The sequence below is a fragment of the Onychomys torridus genome, chromosome 2, assembly GCF_903995425.1.
Source record: "Onychomys torridus chromosome 2, mOncTor1.1, whole genome shotgun sequence".
Classification (NCBI taxonomy): domain Eukaryota; kingdom Metazoa; phylum Chordata; class Mammalia; order Rodentia; family Cricetidae; genus Onychomys; species Onychomys torridus.
The window spans coordinates 163,584,224-163,607,382 of record NC_050444.1 but is presented as its reverse complement, the minus strand read 5'-3'; the positions used below and the strand labels follow the sequence as shown (position 1 = coordinate 163,607,382).

At 47.4% G+C, this 23,159-nt stretch overlaps 1 protein-coding gene across 2 annotated transcripts; it reads right to left on the bottom strand.

The window, feature by feature from the left end:
* Positions 1-2,407: 2,407 nt before the first annotated feature.
* On the bottom strand, positions 2,408-22,758 carry Nol9 (nucleolar protein 9). 2 transcript variants are annotated; one of them, XM_036178789.1, is made up of 12 exons: positions 22,221-22,758; positions 20,998-21,217; positions 20,563-20,690; positions 16,569-16,704; positions 16,366-16,456; positions 15,768-15,865; positions 11,857-12,018; positions 10,759-11,062; positions 9,483-9,594; positions 6,212-6,389; positions 4,591-4,724; positions 2,408-3,041 (listed from the first exon to the last, which is right to left on the bottom strand). In XM_036178789.1, exons 1-12 carry the CDS (start codon positions 22,713-22,715, stop codon positions 2,907-2,909), a joined length of 2,193 nt encoding a protein of 730 aa, XP_036034682.1. In that variant the 5' UTR covers positions 22,716-22,758; the 3' UTR covers positions 2,408-2,906. The 2 variants fall into 2 exon arrangements, with proteins under 2 accessions (XP_036034682.1, XP_036034683.1); XM_036178790.1 differs by having other exon boundaries at positions 16,366-16,453.
* Positions 22,759-23,159: the final 401 nt, after the last annotated feature.

Below are 23,159 nucleotides of genomic sequence, written 5' to 3'. Positions count from 1 at the left end.
GTTTCTCTGTGTAGTTTTGGTGCCTGTCCTGGATCTCACTCTGTAGACCAGGCTGGCCTCGAACTCACAGAGATCCACCTGGCTCTGCCTCCCAAGTGCTGGGATTAAAGGCATGCACAACCCAGCTCCGATGGTTTTTCTTAACCATTTAAATAATTACCTGGAGCCATGCGGTGGTAGAGCACGCTTTAATTCCAGTGCTCGGGAGGCAGAGACAAAGGCTGAGGATCTCTAAGTCTGAGGCCAGCCAGAGCGACACAAAGAAATCCTGTCTTGAAAATACCAAAAAATAAAGAAACAAATAAATAAAATTAAATAATTACCAGGGCTACACTGAGAAACCCTGTCTCAAAAAAAAAAAAAAAAAAAAAAAAAAAAAAAAAGACAAATAAATAATTACCAGAGCCACAGAGAACTCCTGTCTCAAAAAAAAACAAAAACACACACACACACACACACACACACACACACACACACACACACACACACAGTTAAATAAATACATAATCACCTGGAATAAAATTTCTTACACATTGCAAGTACACAAAATGATGTTCTCAAAAATTTTAATGACCAAGTTCATAGCAAATGGGAGATGGCAGAAATCACGCACAGTGGGGAATTATTTTTAAACTCACAGAGTCAGATGTGATGTTCACAGGATTCACAGTGCCACCTACACAGTGGGCACTTACGGGCTGTTTTCTACACGGGCATAGACAATTTTAAAAGCAGTATGAAGTGGCTTTTGACGATGTAGCTTATCGGTGTACTTTCACAAAGACGTGACAACAGGACTGAACTGAAGAGAGAGCCTGACAGATAGCTGTGTCCTGACACTTATGTCCACACCATTCTCAGCTTTCAGAGGGACAAAACCTTGATGCTCACCTTCCAGACAGGCTACACAAGAGTTGCTTAAGACAAGTGTATGCTACACCAAAAACACCTGCAATCCCAGCCTTTGGGGAACTAAGGGAGGAGGATCATGCATGAACCTGAGGTTCATTGCAAGATCCTGTCTCAAAACAAAAACCCCCAAAATGATGGCATCAAGTCCAATCTCTTCCTTGCCCCAAATGCCCCGACACCATAATACATGACAAGACACTGTTGCAGGTCTTACCTAAGCCAGGGTTTCACAGCAAGACCTCTCCAGTAATCCTATTCCAAATGTCTGCTCCTCACAGCCAACTGTCCAATGCCCACAGCTCCCTCTACTGATGACACCGGGTCTCAACAGGTAGACCCATAAGTGAAGGTCACCTAAAAGCACACCTTTATGAAAAATGCAAAAGGGAGACCTGCATCATTTCAGTATCTTTATTCTTCTGAAGAGAGGAAGACCTGGGGACACAGGAAGAGGGTGGTGCAGATTCACGGCACCTGTGATCTCAGCACTTGGAAGAGGGAGAGCAACGGAGCCAGAGACCTGCTTGGGCAACATGATAAGAGGCCCCTCCCCATCACACAGAAAAACACAAGCTAAAGTTAGATATAAATAAGAGATAGCTAGTTAAGTGGCCGGCCACTGCAGTTCTGTCTCCTAATGGGTTTTTCAACTGCTGAGGCCACCGAGAAGTATCACAAAGATGGGGCCAAGCAGACAAGGCCAGGAACACTCAGGGTGATATGGTTACAGACAAGATGGAGATAATCAATGGTGTACATGAGCATAAACATTAAATCTTCCACAGCCCAAATGGTCTTTGAACATGATCCTGCTGGAAGGTGGAGTCCTGACATGTCAGTCATGCCAACTTGAGAAGTTGCTCAGTGGCTTGTTTTTTTCAACCACAAAAATGACCTAACGTAGTCACTTCTAATTACAAAATTCACTAGGAAAAAATGGTACCTGCAGTGGCTTCCTGGTCCCTAGAAGCGCTGGTTGCAAAGGTTTGTCCAAGCCAGGCACAAGTGTGTCTGTTCATAGGCTGGTGGCCCTGTGGCAGTGTGTCCAGCCTCAACAGAGGAGTCAGTCAGAGCATATCCAGACTTAAGGAACCTTCTGGAGGCTTTCTGGATGTCAGAGCAACTTCTTCAACATAAAGTCTCATGATTAAAATGACCCAGAAACTAACAGACCAAATACAATCCTCTAACACCTGACAACATGATTGGGAGATTCAATGGCATCAAAGGATCAGGCATTTGAGTCATCTCACCTAACTGGTAAGGTCTATGTGGCTCAAAGTCTCTCACATCCACACAGCCTGCCCAGGACCTCGGCAGCTATGCATTGCGCCTGAGAACTGCTGGGTCAGCATGCTGCCCTGGTTAGTGGCACTTTGCGGGGTGGGGTGGGGGGTGTTTCAGACAGGGTTTCTCTGTGTAGTTTTGGTGCCTGTCCTGGATCTCGCTAGCTCTGTAGCCCAGGCTGGCCTCAAACTCAGAGATCAGCCTGGTTCTGCCTCCCGAATGCTGGGACTAAAAGTGTGCGCCACCACCACCACCCGGATGTGGAACATTTTTGTGGCCCTGGTTTTCCAAATTTTATCCCGAGTCCGACAGTCAGGTCCTTAGCGCCACAAGAGGGACACGCACTTCCTGTCTGACGGCGAGCACAGCCTTCCTTGCTGCTTGATGGCTCTGAAGGAAATGCTCCACTCACCCTGGATGGCAGTCGTGGAGAAGTCCAGGCCAAGTTTGAGATCAAACAACCGAGGAGAAAAGCCTGAAAGCCAGGTGTGGTGACATAGGCCTGTAATGCCACACTTGGATGACAGAGATAGGAGACCTTGTCTTAGAGGAAAGAGAAAAGCTATTTCCTACGCAGCACATTTTCCAGTCACATCAACACTGGACATGAGTTTGCTGCTCACAGCCATAAAGCCCCACCAAATCTGCTGCCTCAGGGCTTCAGGACAAGGGTCCCAGGTAGAAAAGTCTCTGTCCATAGCAAGGCTTTATTTTCCTTTTTTATAGGCTCTGTACCCAAGAAATGCATTTCCATACACTCTTTCTCCAATTTTTTCTGAGGCTCCAGGAAGTTTAAAGTTATAATCCGTGGTGATATAAGGAATTGTCCCTTCGGGCCCAGGCTGAAATGGAAACACAAACAAACAGATAGGTCCTGTCCAGACAGCCTCAAGGAGCAGAAGGGTTATCCCAACTGGAAGCCAGTATGAACACAGCTCTGGAGCCTGAGACACTTAGGATGTTCCTCAAAGGCCTTTTCTCCCCTCCCAAGACAAGGTTTCCCTGTGTAGCTTTGGAGCCTGTCCTGGAACTCTGCAGACAAGGCTAGCCTTGAACTCACAGAGATCTGCCTGCCTCTGCCTCCAGAGTGGTGGCATTAAAAAAAGTGTGTGTCACCACCATCTGATGCATTAAAAAAAAAAAAAAAAAATTATTTATGTATATGAGTGCTCTATCTGTATGTACATTATACCAGAAGAAGGCATTAGATCCCACTAGAGATGGTTGTGGGCCACCATATGGGTGCTGGGAATTGAACTCCAGACCTCTGGAAGAGCAGTCAGTGCTCTGAACTGATGAGCCATCTCTCCAGGCCTTTTTCTTTTCCTTTTTTTAAAAAAATAAATAAAAGGTTGCCGGGCGGTGGTGGCGCACACCTGTAATGCCAGCACTCGGGAGGCAGAGGCAGGTGGATCTCTGTGAGTTCGAGGCCAGCCTGGTCTACAGAGCTAGCCCAGGACAGACTCCAAAGTTACACAGAGAAACCCTGTCTCAAAAAAACCAAAATGGTCTTGCTATGTACCCATCCTAGGCCAGCCTCAAACTTGCAAAAGTCCTCCTGCCCTTTTTAATTTTAAATATATATATATATATATATATATATATATATATATATATATATATATATATATATATATTCGCCAGGCAGCGGTGGCATATGCCTTTTAATCCCAGCAGCCAGAAGGCAGAGGAAGATGGAATTCTGTGTTTGAGGCCAGTCTGGTCTACAGAGTGAATTCCAGGACAGCCAGAGCTACACAGAGAAACCCTGTCTTGAACAACCTATATTCACTTACCTGGTTTTATCTGTCTGTGTATCTGACCAGATATATCCTCAAAGGGCCTCTTGAGCAAACAAGCTTTGTGCCATCTGTCTACCCTGACCCCCCAAACCCCAACCATCATGAGATGCTGCATGCTGCTTTCAGATCAGATAAGAGATAAACACAACCAGGGCTTCCCCCTAACTCAGCCCTGTCCATAAACACCAGTGTGCTTTCTAGTGTGCCTCAGAAGACTGCTAGTGTTGAACACTGTTGTGCACTTTAATTTCAGCACTTGGCAGGCCAATTTGGTCTATAATGAGGTATATTATAGACCTCCACAGTGAGATCCTGTCTCAAAAACAAACACACACAAACAAGGCTGTCCAAAGGAGGCCGTCCTATGGAGGCTACCTCCGCCCTCCACATCCCTCCCCTATCCTTCCCCTGGCTCTACACTGGGATCCTGACTTGAAGCTTTTGAGGCATCCAATATCCCATCTTATGTCATTCAAACCACATAATAAAGTGTATGTCTCCCAGATAAAGGACCTGTTGCCTTCACGCAGCCAACCAGCTCATTACCACCTACCCAGGTTCCCCGCAGGACTGTCCCATGTGGACTCACCTGGTTCTTGAAAATACAATGTGGAACAGTAATGGCACCAATCAGCAGACAGTTCACAGTTTTCAACTCTTCTGGAGGCAAAGGGGTGAGGATGTGGTATAGCCGCTTCTCCATATCAATGCCTCTGCAGATACCTTGAAGATACAGAGCAACATCAGCCATTCTGCAGACAGTGCACATTTCAACCCACAGAAAGTGAGGTTCGACTTGACATTAAGAGTTTTACTTTGGGGCTGAAGAGACAGCTCAACAGTTAAGAATATTTGCTGCTCTTGCAAAGGACCTGGGTGCCATTTCCAGAACCCATATGGTAGCTCACAACTCGGCTCCCATGGGATCTGAAGCCCTATTCTGGCCTCTGAGAGCACTAGGCACATGATGCAGACAGAAATGCAGGCAAACACATACATAAAATAATGAGTTTTTTTGTTTTTTGTATTTTTTTGTTTTTGTTTTTTGTTTTTATAATGGAGGAGAATGTGGGAATTCCAGGAAGGGGTGTTTGAATCTCCTGGAGGTGCTAATGGAGTTGGCTATGCAAGGATCAGGAGGAAGCCAGATGGAATAGCAATTTTTTTTTTAAATTTATTTATTTATTATGTATACATTATTCTGCCTGCATGTGTCTTCTGCAGGCCAGAAGAGGGCACCAGACCTTATTACAAGTGGTTGTGAGCCACCATGTGGTTGCTGGGAATTGAACTCAGGACCTCTGGAAAAGCAGGCGATGCTCTTAACCACTGAGCCATCTCTCCAGCCCCTTGTTTTTTGTTTTTCGAGACAGGGTTGCTCTGTGTAGCTTTGTGCCTTTCCTGGAACTCACTCTGTAGACCAGGTTGGCCTTGAACTCACAGAGATCTGCCTGACTCTGCCTCCCAAGTGCTGGGATTACAGGCGTGCGCCACCACCGCCTGGCAAGGAGTTTTAATTTCTAGTGCTTTGCGCTCAGAATACAAAGAGCAGTAACTGAGGGGTACTGAGATGGCTCAGCAGGGTTAAGAGTGCTTGTTGCTCTTCCACAGGACCCAAGTTCAGTTCCTAGCACCAACTTCAGGCAGCTGTAACTCTAACTCCAGGAATCCAACCCCCAACACCTCTGGTCTCCAGAAGCGTCTGACCTCGTGCACATGCCCACATAACTAAAAATGAAAGTCACAGAGAACCATGTGCCTGTTTCTCCTGGAGTAAGCACTATGCCCAGCTAAAAATAAAGTAAATCTTAAGAAAGTGTAATTCTGCCGGGCAATGGTGGCATACGCCTTTAATCCCAGCACTTAGGAGGCAGAGGCAGGCGGATCTGTGAGTTCAAGGCCAGCCTGGTTTACAGAGTGAGTTCCAGGACAGGCACCAAAACTACGCGGAGAAACCCTGTCTCGAAAAACAAAACAAAACAAAGAAAGTCTGATTCTTTAATTCTTTGGACATCCCCCTGTTCAACTGTGAGGGACCAAACAGGCCAACAGAAGACCTTGGATAGCTGTGATGAAGGTAAGGAATGTAAGACGTAGAAGCACAGAGAAAGACATCAATTCCCCCAAAGAAAAGGTACAGGTACATGGTCAAGACCAGCTGTCTACAGTGAAGTGGACAGAATAAGAGGCATCATTTACTCTCAACTCACCGAAGCCCAAACAGTCACATATGGGGTTCTGGGCAAGCAGGATGGGCCCCCGAGTGTATCCTTTCATATCGTCCAGGATCTTGCAAAGGCCAACCCAGCTGGCATTCACGGCGTACAGTATGTGGGCAGGGGCCACATCAGCATGAGTGACCCGGACAGCAACTGCATTGAAGGGGACCTGGAGAATAAAGCGTAACTGCTCATCTCCCTGATGCACTTCTACTGAGAGGCTTCTTCCCGAGACATGGCCTCTGTGGAGTCCAGGTGAACCTCAAACGTGCACTCCACTGCCTCAGTCTCCTAAGCGCTGAGCCAATGGCACAGACCACAGGGCTGACTTAGAGACGCTTTAACTGTGTTCTCTCTCTCTCTCTCTCTCTGTGTGTGTGTGTGTGTGTGTGTGTGTGTGTGTGTGTGTGTGTGGTGTTCATGTGTGCTCACTTGAGTGTATTTTTGAGCACTCTCATATGGAGACCGGGTGGTAAGGTGTGGCATCTTCCCATCCACCACTCTCCACATTGTTTCCCAGGTGTTTTGTTCCTAGGCTGCCTCAAAGCAGAGACTCAATATACCACCACACCAGAGTTTACCCTTTTATGTATTTTTTTGAGAAAACGGGTTTCTCAGCAAACCTAAAGCTCGCTGATCTGGTTAGATTGGCCAGCAAGCCCCAGGGTCTTTGCTTTGCCCAGTGCTGGGATTACAGGCATGTGCTGTCACAACTAGCCAAAATCTGGATTGTGAAAGCACAAACCAGGGGATGGCTTGGTTGATGGAATCCTGACCAAAAATGCAGAAGCCCTGGGTTCAATCCCTAGCACCACAGAACACTGGGTGTGGTGGCACATGCCTATGCTCACAGCATATGGGAGGCAGAGGCAGGAGTTCAAGGCAGCCTGGGTTACAGAGTTCCCTCCTTTCTGGGCTTCTATCCACATGATCTTCATCCTCTTTCCTCCTCAACTCCAAACACCACCAAAGCAGGGGAGTAAAAGCCCTTGCAATAGTGTTAATCTGTGGGATTCTAGGACATTTCTTGGTAGACTGACTGACTAGGGAAAGCTGTTCAGGCATCAGCCAAGGAAATCCTGGAGACATGGGTATGTAAAGTGGAGGTCACAAAAACCAGCAGACTATAGTACACTAGGTGCAGCTGAAGGGACGTGCCCAGGGGCTGGCAGAGCCACCATCCCAGTTGCAGCACAGTTTGCCTCTGGCTGTTTGGAGTATTTACCAGCTGGGTTTTGCTGACTAGAAATTTGCTTTCTTTTTTAAAACAAACCCACTGTACCAGGCAGTGGTGGCTCACACTTTTAATTCCAGCATTGGGGAGGCAGAGCCAGGCTGATCTCTGAGTTTGAGGCCAGCCTGGTCTACAGAGCAAGATCCAGGACAAGCACTAGAACTACACAGAGAAACCCTGTCTCGGAAAACAAAACAAAACTAAACAAAACAAAAACCCAAAAACCAAAACCCCACCCAAACTCACTGCCAACTGCCCATCACCCTCATGTTTAGCTCCTGAGTGTTTCCTAAGGTGCCTTCTAGACAGTGTGCCATGGCCATACCAACTCTCCAAAGTACAAGAGCAGAGAGGAGGGCAGAGGACAGAGCTCAGGCCATTTCACACACACCAGGGGACTTCTTCTGTCACCACCAGGAGCAGTTGTGTTCACCAGTGCAGTTCCTTCCTGTCAAAGCCCAGGGAGCTCCTGCTCTGCTGTGCAGAGGTATGCTGACTCTCTGGAGATGTATGCGCTGCCTTCAAAGCAAATACTTCTTGGTTTAAAAAACAAAATGCTGCCGTGTGTGTGTGTGTGTGTGTGTGTGTGTGTGTGTGTGTGTGTGTGTGAACGAGAATAGCCCCCATAGGTCATAAGTTTGAATGCTTGGTCCCCAGTTAGTATAACTGTTTGGGAAGGATTAGGAGGTTTGGCCTTGGAGAAGGAGTGTCACACACAGGTGGGTGGGCTTTGAGGTATCAAAAGACTTGCAGTTCCCAGCTTGCCTTTGCCTCTTACTGAGAATCCATATGTGAGGTCTCACGTTCCTCCCACCAGTGCCCGGGATCTGCCATCCTGGACTCTAACCTCCCAGGAGTCAGCTCCATTAACCTTCCTTCTCTGAGCTGCCTTTGCCATGCTGTCTTGTCACAGCAACAGAAAGTAACGGAGACAGCATGTGTGCACACGCAGGTGAAGGCGAGGCTGACCGCTGTCCACCCACTCCTGTGGAGTGATCCTTCAGGACACTGGGAAGATGTGTCGCTCTCATTGTTAATAAAAAGGTGAGGGGCTGGAGAGAAGGATCGGAGGTGAAGAGCACTGGCTGCTCTTCCAGAGCTCCTGAGTTCATTTCTCAGCACCCACATGGGGGCTCCCAGCCATCTGCTACTTGTTCTAGTGCCTTCTTCTGGTGTGGGCAGAACACTGTACATAGTAAGTAACTACAGAAATAAAAAAGCTGACTAGGCAGAATTTTGGGGGCAGAGAGAATGATAGGAAGGTGGAGTCTGAGGATTTCTGAGCCAGAAGCAGAAGCAACATGGTTAGTTCATAGATGAGGTAAATGAGCCTTGGGCAGCACACAGATGAATAGAAGTGGGTTAATTAAGCTGCCAGAGCTGGAGACCATCTAAGCAATCGGCCCAAGCATTTATAGTGAAAAAGTCTCTGTGTGATTCTCTGGGAATTGACTGGCGAGAAGTCTCGAGACAGCACACAGCACGGGAGGCTCTGGGCTCAAACACCCTCACCAAACAAGCCCCGCTGCTCTCGACGTCCACCCTCTCCACCCTAGATCCTAATCACAGCATTCCTCAAAGCAATCCCCAGCAACCTGGACTCAAAGTTCTAAACACTTGGTATTGGAACCTGACAGGAGTAACAAGGTCCCCTGGAGGCTACTCTACACACCAGGCAATGCCAGAAAGGCTCACAGAGCCCTACAGCATCCTGAGACACCAGGCACTACCCTCATGCAGGTAACAGTGCAAACGAGAGACAGCCACCAGATCAGGCAACTTCTAGCTGACATGAAACTACAATCCATACCAGACACTAAGCTTGCCAGCCAAGGACCAAATGCCAGCTCTCCATCTTCTGCCAGGTAACCTTAGTTTTCCCATCTGAAAAATGGGGATAATATCAGAACCCAAACCACAGGGCCGTTTTGAGAACTAGGGAAGCAATATACAGGAGGAGGCAGAGCGCCCAGGACACAGGAGGCTTCAGGCATCAGTCAACAGACAATTCTCCCACCAGCTGATTACCTGATAGGGTGTGAGGCTGTGTAGAGGGCTCTGTGGCCCTGGCACAGGAGGCATCAGCTGGCTAAGGTAACCCAACACTGCCAGATCTCGAAAAATTCTGTTGTATTTGGCCCTGAAAGGTAGAGCAGAACAAGTTGAGTGGAGAACACACCATGCCCACTTGGGGGCAGAAGTAAACAGCATCGTCAACTGACATTAGGTAGCACACTAGACCCTGTTCTTTCAAGATACCCTCAAACCCTTGGGCTGGAGATGTGGTTCAGTGTCAGAGCTGCCAGCACATTCAACACCCTGGTCCGATGGCCAACCCCCCACTCCTCCCCCCCCGCCTAAAACCCTTCCTTGACACAGTCCTCCAAACAACAGAAAGCCCGACAACTCCTCAGCATTGAGCCCTTGGTCACTAGCATGGGAAGCCCCATCTCCATGCCCCCACCAGGAATCATTCTCCTTTAAACATATAGCAGTGGTAACTGGAAAAAAATCTGAAGAGTACTATTTCTCCTTTTTGTTTACAGGGTGTGGTGATATATTGTGAGCCCTAATAAACTTGCCTGAGGATCAGAGGACAGAGCCAGCCACTAGATTAGACAGAGGTCAGGCAGTGGTGGCACACACCCTTAATCCTATCACTCAGGAGGCAGAGAGCCTTCTGGATCTCTGTGAGTTCAAGGCCACACTGGAAACAGAGCCAGGCAGTGGTGGCACACACCTTCAATCCCAGTACTGGGAAGCATACACGCCTTTTAATGCCAGAAAGTGATGTCTGGGCAGAGAAAGGTATATAAGGCTTGAGGAAAGAGGAACTCACTCTGTTTAGGTTGAGGGTTTCATAGAGGTAAGAACTAGTGGCTGGCTGTTCTGCTTCTCTGATCTTTCAGCTTTCACCCTGATATCTGGCTCTGGGTTTTTTGTTTTGTTTTTTCGAGACAGGATTTCTCTGTGTAGTTTTGGTGCCTGTCCTGGATCTCACTCTGTAGACCAGGCTGGCCTTGAACTCACAGAGATCCTCCTGCCTCTGCCTCAAGTGCTGGGATTAAATGCGTGCGCCACCACTGCCAGCTGGCTCTGAGTTTTTTATTAAAAGACCATCTAAGATTCGAACAGCAACAGGGCTTCACAACAAGCTGGCCTTGAACTCATGATTCCCGGCCCTGCCTCCGAGGTTCAGGAATGAGGGGCAAGAGCCACCGTGACCAGCTTTCTCAACAAGTGAGCACACAATGCCTGTCACTGCATGAAGCTTCATTCTTTACTCAAGTGATACTTTACTTACCTATTTTTTTCATTTTTACCACATAAAAATTCTGAGTGAACACATATCAGCTTATGTCCTGTGAAGACCGGAACTGGACTAGAGTCTTTCTCTTCATCAGTAAATTCCAAACTGTCTTCCAATTCTTCAATTTCAAAACCTCGATATCTCCTTTTGATCTTGCTTTTTGTATACAGGCCATCTGTGAGCTCCACATAGTCTGAGGTCAGAGAGGGCATCAAGCTTCCCCGGCCAGTAGACAACTGAACAACGTAGTTGGGAGACAGCAATCGGATCAGGTCAACCAGCAGCAACAGTCCGTCATCTGCGGTGGAAGAGGGGCCGTAAGCACAGTGCAGCAAGTGCTAGAGACATGGGCCTGCGTGGCGCACACCTTTAACCCCACCTTTAACCCCAGCGCCTGAGAGGCAGAGGCAGGCAGATAGAGTGAGTTCCAGGACAGCCAGGACTGTTACAGATAGAAACCTTGTCTCAGAAAACAAAACAACAACAATAAAAATCAAGATAGGCCGGGTGGTGGAGGAACATGCCTTAAATCCCAGCACTCTGTGAGTTCAAGGCCAGCCTGCGCTACCAAGTGAGTTCCAGGAAAGGCGCAAAGCTACACAAAGAAACCCTGTCTCAAAAATCAAAAAACAAAATAAAATAAAATAAAAATCAAGATAGAAAGACATGGCCAGGCAATGTGTTCACACCTGACAAGATCTGACGCCCTTTTCTGGCTTCCAAGGGCACAGCACACAGTTGTAGCAGAACATCCCACAGCACACAGTGTTTGGACAAAACAGTCACACAAAAATCAATCGATTAAAAAATAACCAACAACCCAAAAGCCCAGAAACCGGAGCTGTGGCTCACTTGGTGGAGTGTTCCCTCAGTATGCAGGAAGCCCTGGGTTTAAGCCCAGCACCACAGAAAAGATACAGTAAGGACAAATACCTATAACCTTTATACTGGGGAGGATGTGGGAGGAGGGCTACAAGTTCAAGGCCGTCCTCAGCCACATGTACAGAAACATCATAGGGTACCCCGAAAATGTGCACCTGTACAGCCCTCATGGTAGCTGCTTACACTGCAACACATGTATACGGGCTTTACCTTTCACCCAGCCCATTGTGTTGATGATCAGTGGGGATTCTCTCTTGTAATCTCTGAACACGTATTTTATTATTTCGATGTAATTCTCATAGTCATTATGACAATTCATCTTCCCGTAGTACACCATCCTCTGTGGCCTCCTCGGGTGGGTGTAAGGTGGTCCTAGGGAGATAACAGACAGGGTCAGGAACCAAGCACCAGCCCAACCCAGAAGGCTCTAGACCAGTGGTTCTCAACCTCCCTAATGCTGCGACCCTGTAAAACAGTTCATGTTGTGTGTGTGGTAAGCCCCAACTATAACATTAATTTTGTTGCTACTTCATAACTGTAATTTTGCTATTGTTATGAATCGTAATGTCAATATCTAGTATGTGACCCCTGTGGGAGTCATGACCTACAGTTTGAGACCCGCTGCTACAGGGAGTTCCATCTACATCACTGCCAAGCAAAAGTAACCATGCCATGGCCACAAAACAGTGGCCAAGATTTTGTGTTATTGCCAACCCTGACAAAGATCTTAGGAGATCTCAAACCACCAAGAACAACCCAAATTTGGTTTTGGAAGTCCATTTAATACAAGGACAATCCCACTTTCATATATGTAAGTCAGCTCCAATCATGTTCTGACATGGCTGCATTTGTTCCAGGTATCTGGGATACAACCATGAACCTCCTCACCTTCAAGGGCTTACAGTCTGTCAAAAACTCAATTAATGACCTTTAATAATCCCTGGCTAAGTGGTAGTTTATACTTTTAATCCCAGTATTTGGGAGGCAAAGCAGCTGGACCTCTGAGTTCCAGGCTAGCCAGAGCTACACAGTAAGAGACCTAATGCCTCCCAAAGGAAAGACAAGGCAAAAAGAACAAAGAAACCAGAGCAAGAGTTGTTGGTGAGATGGCCCAGGGGCAAGAGCATGCACTACTCTGGCAGAGGACCTGGGTTTGGTGTCAGGAAGTTGACAATCACCTCTCACTCCAGCTTCAGGAGAATCAGATGCCCTCTTTTGGCTCCAAGGACACCTGCACTCATGTGCACATACCACCCTCCCCTGAATACACATAAACATAAATCTTAAGATGAGTGTTGGTGGCGCACACCTTTAATCCCAGCACTAGGAGGCAGAGGCGGGCGGACCTCTGTGAGTTCAAGGCCAGCCTGGTCTACAGAGCGAGTAGAGTTCCTGGACAGGGACCAAAACCACACAGAGAAACCCTGTCTTGACTAAAAAAGAAAAAAAGAAAAGTCCACGTCACTATTTGGGAGGACTGGCAGGACAGAAAAAGACTCATTACAAAGAACTGACTCCTACAAGTTGTCACTGGATTTGCACATGTGTGTATGTGTACACTCAACTCCTACTAAAAATAAGTGAGTGTAAAATAAATTTAAAAACAAAACAGTGGGCTGGGCATAGTAGCACACTTCTGTAATTCCAGCACTTGGGAGACAGAGATAGGTGGATTTCTGTGAATTTTAGGACAGCCAAAGCTACACAGAGAAATACCTTAAAATATCAAAACAAAACCAACAACAACAAAAGACTAAAAACTCCAGGGACTTAAACAGGCATTCTTTCCAGATGTATAAACGGCCAATAAGCACTGGAAATATAAATACTGGGGCTGGAGAGCTGGCTCAGAGGGTAAGAGCACTGGCTGCTCTTCCTGAGGTCCTGAGTTCAATTCCCAGCAACCACATGATGGCTGACAACCATCTGTAATGAGATCTGGTGCCCTCTTCTGGCTTGCAGACATACATGCTATACACAAAAATAAATAAATCTTTAAAAAAAAAAAAAAAAAAAAAAAAAGGAAGAAAATATAAACATTGAAGAGGAGGACACCCAGTATTAATAGTCACAGAAGCACAAAACACTGCTTCACACCTGCCTGGAGGTCTGTAATCAAAACAACCACCACTGACAAGAAGAGAATCAACACCCTGCACACTGCTGGCGGCAAAAGATGGCACAGCCACCGTGAAAACGTCTGGTGGTTTCTCAGAAAGGTCAAGAGAAGACTATCATAGTACCTAGCAACTGCACATCTAGGCACACAACTGAATGGAGAGGAGAGCAGGGCCGACTGTGTACTTGTCCACTGTTGTCATAGCAGCGCTGCTCACAGCAGCCGAAATACAGAATTCCCACAGTGGGATGAAGAGCTCAGTGGATAAATGTGCTGATCATGCAAGCCTGAAATCAAACCTCGGTCCCCAGAACCCAGAATGTGGGGACACACATCTGGCATCCCAGCACTCCCAAGGAGAAGGAAGTTTGATATATGCAGTGACACAGCAGAAAAATAAGGGACCCTACCTCAATAAGGCGCATTAAAAACATGCGATGCAAATACATAATGGAGTCATCTCAGCTATACAAAGAAAATTAAGGTTATTTTTCTCTCTGTATGTGTATGAATGTGTTCAAGCTGATTATCCTCCCTCTGCCTTCCAGCTTGCCATGGGAGTGCTGGGGTCACAGGCAGCCGCTCATGACCATACCCACCTTCAGGCTGGTGTGGCAGGGCCTTTACCCATCAAGCCTTGGTCTGAGATTAAGTTGACACATTCTATAACCTAGATTCTAATAATCAAACCAGATGCAGTAATGAGTGACTGGCTTACAAGACTAATTAGGAAAAAAAAAGACTAACTAGAGACATTCCCAGGGGAAGAACTAGCCCAGACAGTAACTAAGAGCTGAGCAGTGGAGTTGATCTGTAAAGAGAAACACTTCACTGGGCAATAATAAAAACATCTGGATGTAGCATCGAGAACTACAACACTATAATCGGATTTAACATCCCTGAATTATACACCCAGAAGTGGCTAAGATGACCACATTTATTTTTTACATTTTATAATTCTAAAAAAAAAACGTAGAGTTCTATTTGCATTCTGAAACAGGAAAAGGATTTACAGGTGAATGCAGGAAAAAAATCATCTGTGGACTGTTCAACAGATGTATTGGTAAATTTATACAAAACAGGAGCTGAAGATGGCTCACAGGTTAAGAGCACTGGCTGTTCCTCCAGAGGGCCCGGGTTCAACTCCCAGCACCCACAGGGCAGCACACAACTATCTGTAACTCCAGTTCTAGGGGATCTGACACCCTCACACAGACATACACCCAGGCAAATGCTGTGGGATGTTCTGTATGTTAAATGTGTTGCTCTGATTGGTTAATAAATAAAACACTGATTGACCAGTAGCCAGGCAGGAAGTATAGGCAGGACAAGGAGAGGAGAATTCTGGGAAGTGGAAGGCTGAGGCAGGGAGAGGCTGCTGCCAGCCGCCACCATGACAAGTGAGATGTAAGGTACAGGTAAGCCACGAGACGCATGGCAACTTACAGACTAATAAGATATGAGTTAATTTTTTTAAAATTTATTTATTATGTATACAGTATTCTGCCTGCATGCCAGAAGAGGGCACCAGATCTCATTACAAATGGTTGGGAGCCACCATGTGGTTGCTGGGAATTGAACTCAGGACCTCTGGAAGAACAGCCAGTGCTCTTAACCTCTGAGCCATCTCTCCAGCCCAGATATGGGTTAATTTAAGATATAAGAACTAGATAACAAGAAGCCTGCTGCAGCCATACAGTTTGTAAGCAATATAAGTCTCTTTGTGTGTTTACTTGGTTGGGTCTAGGCAGCTGTGTGACTGGCGGGTGAGAGAGATTTGTCCTCATCGTGGGCCAGGCAGGACTGGAGAAAACTCCAGCAACAGGCAAAACACCAATGCACAAAAAATAAAGATAAATTTACATAAAACAAATAGTTCCATTCCCTAAAATAAAAACACATTCAATCAAGCTTGTTGTGGAAGCTAGAGGCAGAGCTTTGCATATTTTACATTCAATCCAGAATTTTGTGACAATGATTACTTGAAACATGTAATACATACCCAGCAGTGGTTCTGTAATGTTAAGTAAAGCAATGCAGCCAGGAGGAGTGAACTCCGTCTGCCCCAGGTCACATTCCAGATAGTCAACTCCAGGAAGGCTAGACATTATTAAAGAGAAAGATAAATCTCAGGCAGCTGTCCTCTGTAGCTGTGACTTTGTGTGACATGTGGACATCATCACCCTGTGTAGCCTGGTAGCTGTCACAATCCAAAAGCAAGGCCCCATCCCATTCACAACAGGCAAGGTTACCGCCAAAACTAACGGCTCAGTCCTGGATTTGGGGATGACTGAACCAGTACAGACCAGGACCAAGCACCCCCCTTCTCCAGGTCAATGAGGAGTGCCACTGTCCAGCCAACAGCACACAGCACTGAACACAATTCTGCCTCTAGTCTCTCCATCAGGCTGGGCATTGTGGCTTTTATCTGTAATCATAGCACCGGGGAGGCTGAGGCAGGAGAATCACCAGAAGTTCAAGGCCAGATTTAGTCTAGAGAGTGGCACCATGCCTCAGGAGATCCAACAAAAACCCAGTTTCTCCCCTGGAATCTCACTTCACGCCCAGATGTGACCAGATGAAAACACAAGCATGCTTACCTATTCAACAACTGGTTAATCAGTATTCTACTGAACGTTGACTTTCCAGTGTCACAAGCGCCACACAACAGGATGACAGGGCAGCCATCTACTTTTGCAGGTAAAACAAACAGTGAGCCCCAGTGTCAGCCAGTCCTCAGGACTGAAGTTACATAGTGCCTGTGGCTCTGGAGAATAGGGAATTGAGAAAAGGTGACGCTCACCACAGGATGCGCTGACTAGCTCTTCCAGGGCACAAAGGCCGCTGTCATTCAGGCAGATGCCTTTCCTCTTCCTCTGTCTTCTGATACCAATCGTCTTCAAAGTTATATACTCAGAATTAATCCGCACAGGAGTATTCTGAAATGTAACAATTCAAACTCTAAGGAAAGTTTTCTTAAATATATGTATTTGCAGCTAGGCAGCGGTAGCACAGGCCTTTCATCCCAGCACCTGTGAGGCAGAGGCAGGTAGTCTCTTATGAGTTCAAGGCCAGCCTGGTCTACAGAGCTAATTCCAGGGCAGCCAGGACTACACAAAGAAACCCTGTCTCGAAAAACCCAAAAATAAGTAACACACACACACACACACACACACACACACACACACACACACACACACACGTTTCTAAATTAATAAGCAACATATAGCTGTGAACTGTAAAACAAAACAAGACAAAAATTGATTCCTTTCTCTCAGTACCCCAAAACTCAGCCCATCAGCATGTCCTGTCTATTCTTTCTGAAGTATATGTCTGTTTTCACAGCATACACCCACTCTCAGGCTGCCACATGACTGGAGAAAAGAAAGGCATTAATTAAAGTGTAGGGAGAGTGATCTGAATGTTGGTGATCTGAAGGCAAGGCCATCTCTAAACACAAAACAAAACCCAGGACAGATGCAAATGGAGCTGAAGAGTGAAAGGGCAGCTATGTTCACCTTTCACTGGGGTCCTAAAAGAAGCACAAAGAAGCTACAAAGGGATGTGCTACCTGCCGTGGGCAGGCTCAGATGTAAGCATCACCATACAAGAGAGGATGGAAGGAGGAACCACCACAAACACATCCTCATGCAACCAGTGATCACAGAGGGCATTCCTGCCTCTGTAGAGGATTAAAATGTAATCCCAGAGTTGAAGAGATGGCTCCATGACTTAGCACCATTATTGCTCTTGCAGAAGACCAGAGTTCGGTCCCTAGCACCTAAGTCAGACAGCTCACAATCACAATCACTCTAGCTCCAGGAAATTTGATGCCGTCTTCTGGCCTCCTAAAAATATGTGGTATACACAGACATATAAATGAAAATAAAAAACTCTTCAGAATGCAATCACATGAAGGGCTAGGGAGGTGGCTTAGTGGATATAAGTCCAGTTTTCAGGACCAGAGTTCAAATCCCCAGCACCCATGTAAAAACTAGGGAGGTATGAGGGCTGCCTGAAATTCCAGTACTTAGGAGGCAGAGACAGGGGAACCCTGGGATAAGCTGGTAGACTAGCTGCAACTGGTGGGCTCCAGGTTCAGCAATAGACCTTGGACAATAAATAAGTGGAGATGGATTGATGCAGACATTCCTTATCAAGTTCTGACCTCCACATGCACATTAGCCACCCCTCCACACACACAAATAAATAAAAATGTAATCACATTGGCATACGGCTTTATTCACAGTACTCTGGAGGCAGAGGCAGGTGGATTTCTGAGTTTAAGGCTAACCTGATCTATAGAGCAAGTTTCAAGATACTCAGGACTGTTACACAGAGAAACTGTCTCAGGAGAAAAAAGACCAAACCAAACAAATAATCAATAAAATAAACAAAGTAACTACATGAGACACCACAGTAGCATTTGTTGGTAATCCCAGGACTCCAGAGGCAAGAGGAATACAAGGCTGAGGCCTGCCTGGGCTATACAGTAATACTGTGTCTCAAAAAGGGGGGGGGAACGACACTTGGGGGGTTGTCTGCAGAAATGGCCCAGAGATGGGATCTTTCAGAAGGCTGACGTTCTGTTCCTAGCACCCACGTACGTGGCTTCACAACCCCCTCTAACTTCAGGTCCCGGACTGTAAACTCACACCTCTGGTCTCTATAGAAATTTGGCACCATTGCATAGACTCACAATTAAATACTGAAATAATAATCACAAAAGCACATTCATGCCCCAACCACCTTTATGTCAACCTCCCTTTTCACAGCAGCTCCACATCAGAGGTCTCTTGGGTCCCTCTCCCAGCATTATGGAACTCTGAGAAGAATTCTTTGCTGGTTCCTGTCTTCCAGCAATTATGCAAACGAACTGCCAGGCTAAGTGGGGTGGTGCCTTAGTATTTATTTATTTTGTTTGTTTTGAGACAGGGTCCCTCTATAGTCCAAGCTATCCAACATAGACAGAGTTCGAGGCCAGCCTGGTTCACAAAGCGAATTCCAGCCAAGGATGTTACACAGAGAAACCTTGTCTTTAAAAACCAAACAAACAAAACAGACCAACTTGGAATGGTACACATTGTGTTGTTGGTATTAATATGAGATCTTGGTATAAACAGGGAAGGTTATGGTTTAATAGTCTATGTGTGTCTGTGTCAAGTTGACAAGGGGCCAATTGTGCTAGTTAGTTTTTATGTCAACTTGGTAAAAGCTAGTCATTTAGAAGAGGGAGCCTCAAAGGTGAGGGAGCCACCACCTCATGATGGCACATGCCTTTAATCTCAGCACTTGGGAGGCAGAGATAAGTGGATCTCTGAGTTTGAGGTCAGTCTGGTCTACAGAGTGAGTTCCAGGACAGTCAGGGCTATATATACAGAGAAACCCTGTCTCAGAAAACCTAAAAAGAGTACTTGCTGTTCTTACAAAGGACTGGGGTTTGATTCTCAGCACCCACATGGAGGTTCATTCACCACCTCCTCAGGTACCAGGCATACACTCGGTAAAAGCATACATTCAGGCAAACACTTACACACAAAATAAAATGAAAAAAATTTAAACAAAACAAAACAAATGCCTGCACAGTACTGGGGAAACAGTTTAGCCAATAAACTCAAGGCCCTGGGCACAAACTCAGGCGTGGAGCTTTGTGTTTGTGATCCTATCACCTGGAATGTGCACATGGAGGCTGTGACAGCCATCCAGCCTCTTTGGCAAGCTTCAGGCCAACCAGAGACTGTCTCAATCACCATGGACAAGGGTCAGTTAAGCTGAGCCCCTGGACAGTACTATCACTCCAGACCCTCCTTCATCCCCACCTCACGTTAAAGCAGTTTCATAACTCCCTTAAGAACAACAATAAACTCTCACTACAGCGCCCTGTAACTTTCTCTCTTTCTTTCCTACTTAATCCTGCAGTTTCCTTCTTCCCACCTCCTGACCTCAACATGAGGCTATCCCTCAGCAGAGGGCTGAAAGCATTCTGGTGGTTCAGACCCTCGCCTGCACGGTGTCTTTCTCAGACCATCTCAGTTAGACCAGCAATGCCTCCAACCCTGGTCATTCCTTGGCACCTCTGGGAATCCGGTTTTAACCTCCTCCAGAGTGACATGGCCCAGACCTCATGCCCTCTCTCTCTCTACCTAATGTTTGTTCTCAGATTCCCTCTCTGTTGCAGGCTCCCAAATTAACAGCCCTACCATCTTCTCCAAACTGCAGACTCACAGACTACTGCCTACCTGACATCTCCAACTGGATGTCTTTTTTCTTTTTCCTTTTGTGCTAGGGTGCCATGTAGCTCAGGGTGGCCTCCATATCACTATTTAGCTGGAGAGGAAGTTGAACTCCTTATCTCCTGACTACACCTCCTGAGTGCTGGGATTACAGGCTTGTCCTACCATAGCTGACAAAGAGGTGGCTTCTGCTGGACAATGAAACTGAGGAAGAAGCGGAAAAATGCTCATGACAACCTTTCTGTAGGTGCCTGTGTGAACACACAGCACACCACGTAAGTAGGGGCCAGAGGACAAAACCCAGGAGAGTTCTCTCCTTCTACCGTGAGTACCTGGGATGGAACCCAAACCATTAGGCTTGTTCAGCAGGTGCCTTTACCCATGACACACACACCTTTCTATAGAGACTCTCCTAACTGATGAAAGCCCGAGGTGATACCCCGTAACACCTACCCTACTCCCAAGACAGAGAGGACGGTCATTCTGAAAGCGCTCCCTACATAGTCATTCAGCTGACTGTGCTGGTGCAAAGGATCGGCACATCTAAATGAGTGCTGGCTTTACCTCCTGCAGGAAGACATAAGATGCACACTCATAGGAGCTCATGAAGTCCACAGCGGGGGTCCTCAGCTGCTCCAGCAGCAGAATGGAGCCCAGAGGAGGGAGGAACTGAACTACCCAGTTCCTGTCATCTGCAAAGAGAAGAACCACCACCTCAGAAAAAGTAACCATTTAGATACCGAGGGCTGTCATCTCAACTACAGACTTGTAAAGAGCAGCACACAGTAGAGCTCATTTTTCCACATCTGGGTGGGGACACCACAACCCAAGACTGCTGCCTACTAGCTTTATGGTCTTGGAAAACTTCTGTTGCAAAACGGTGGAAATAATAGCATTTTAATACTCAAGACCTCTGTGAGGATTCAACAGAGTACAGAGACCAGAGCATAACAAACACTTGAAATTACCAGCCTTGAGTGGGAGGCTGAAGCCAATTACCCAGTTTCATGTGAGGCTTGAGCAGAGCCCGCATCTCTCTTCTCATCTCCTTTTCACTTTTCTCAGGTTCGGAGTACTGAACCCCGCTGATGGTCAGGTAAGAGTGGGTATAGGCAGAAAAGACATCTTGAGCAGGCTGGCCTTGCTTGATGATATGGCCGAATATTTCCACCTGGCCATAGATGCAAGTCACGCGGCAGATCCCACTAAAAGTAAAGCCCTAGCAAGGACCGAGAAAAAAACAAAACGGAAAAAAAATTATGGATACTGTTACCAAAGACAGAAAAACTGGAAAATCTTAATTTGCTATTCACTTATCAAAATGACTCTTTTGCTTGAGACAGGGCCTCATGATGTAGCCAAGGATGTCCTAGAACTGACTAGGTAGACCAGGCTGATCTTCTCATGGAGAGCCAATCACCCCTACATTCAGAGTGGGGAGAAAGATCCATGTGCATGTATCAAACTACAGAGCACTGGGGCTGCAAAGGTGACTAACTGATTAAGAGGACAGGCGGCTCTACCAGGGAACCCATGTTTGCTTCCCAACACCCATATATATGGTGGCTCACAACATCCTTTAACTCGTTTCAGAGGGTCCGACGCCCTCTTATGCCTTCTGCAGGCACTGCACGCACATGGAGCACCGAAATGCAGGCAAAACACTCAGACACATTTAAAAAAACAAAACACAAAACACAAAACAAAACAAAAAAGCCAAAGCTACATTGTACTAAGTGACCGTCAGGCTTTTAACTTAACCCTAAACATCATATCCCCATTGCAGCTCCCAACACATTCACAAACTCTACCACCCTGTGCTTCCTAGGCGCACAGACAGCATGTCCGTCCGTCTCCGAGTTTTGAGGCTTTATTCCTTCCCGGCATAAGAGGGGCGATCTCCCTAACGAGGGTCCACGTCAGACCGCCCGAGCTTAACTCTTGGATTTGTCTTGCTACTGACTAACTTCGTTCAAGTAAGTTACCTACCTTGTTTTTCAGCCCATAAACATAAGAAAGAGATGGCAACCGTCGCTCCCGTGAGAGCTGGGAGTGCTAAACACCTCAAACGCTGGCAGCTACGTGCCAATAAATACGACCCATTAGTTTGCTAGGACAGCATAGCCAACAGGCCTACAGATTCCTGAGGAGGGTGGACTTGCATGCGATCTGCATCCGGAGGCCAAGGGGCGGGCACCTGAAGCTCCCAGCGGGCGACTCACCTCCCCGGCTGGCAGCAGCACTAACACACGGCCCGAGCCTAAGTCCCGCACGGGTTGGGTGACGTTCGCCGGCAGGGTTTGGAAATGGCTGCGTGGCGCGGGCTGGCTGCGTGGCGCGGGCTGGCTGCGTGGCGCGGGCTGGCAGCGTGGCGCGGGCTGACTGCGTGGCGCGGGCTGGCTGCGGGGCGCGGACTGACTGCCCGGCGCGGACTGACTGCCCGGCGCGGACTGACTGCCCGGCGTGGGCCGGCTGCGGCTCCGGACCTTGCACTTTCCTGCCACGTGCGAGCCCGCGGTGACACCCAGCTTCCAGTCCCCGCCCAAGGCGTGGGCCCGCAGCAGCCGCCGTCGCAGGCGCCGTAGCTCGCCCCGGGTCAGGACCCCAAACCGGCGACGGCCCCGACGACTGAGGAGGAGGTGGGGCCGGGCCTTGCGAACCCGCTGCCAGGAGGAGCGGCTCGGAACCCGCCTGAGCAGCACCTCTGAGTCCGCCATGCTTGGCCCGGAACGCCTCCGACGTACCAATCTCGCGAGGTTACGTCGTCCCGCCCCCAGAGTATGACGCGAAGAGTTGCTGGCGCCCTCTCCAGGCCGGCCTCTGCAGCACATTAAGAACTCAGGCTGCCAGAGGAGCTTTGCAATCCCACCCAGGGCCCCATTTACATTATGCAAAACCCCACCCTCGCCGGCTGAAGAGAGGGAGCCAAAGCCCCTGTATTCAACCACAAGGCCACGTCTCAGGAAATCCACCTGGGATTTCTTTTTCTTCCTGCGGGAGGAAAAAAAAAAATCCAGGATTGGCATTTAAAACAAATTCGGCCCATTTGTATAGGCTAAGTTTGCATACATTTGACTTGTGGCTGATGGGAGCAATCCTGGATAAGAAGGTTAAACATTTTGAATGTCTGAATACTAGGGCCGGCAGGTGTCAACTCAAAG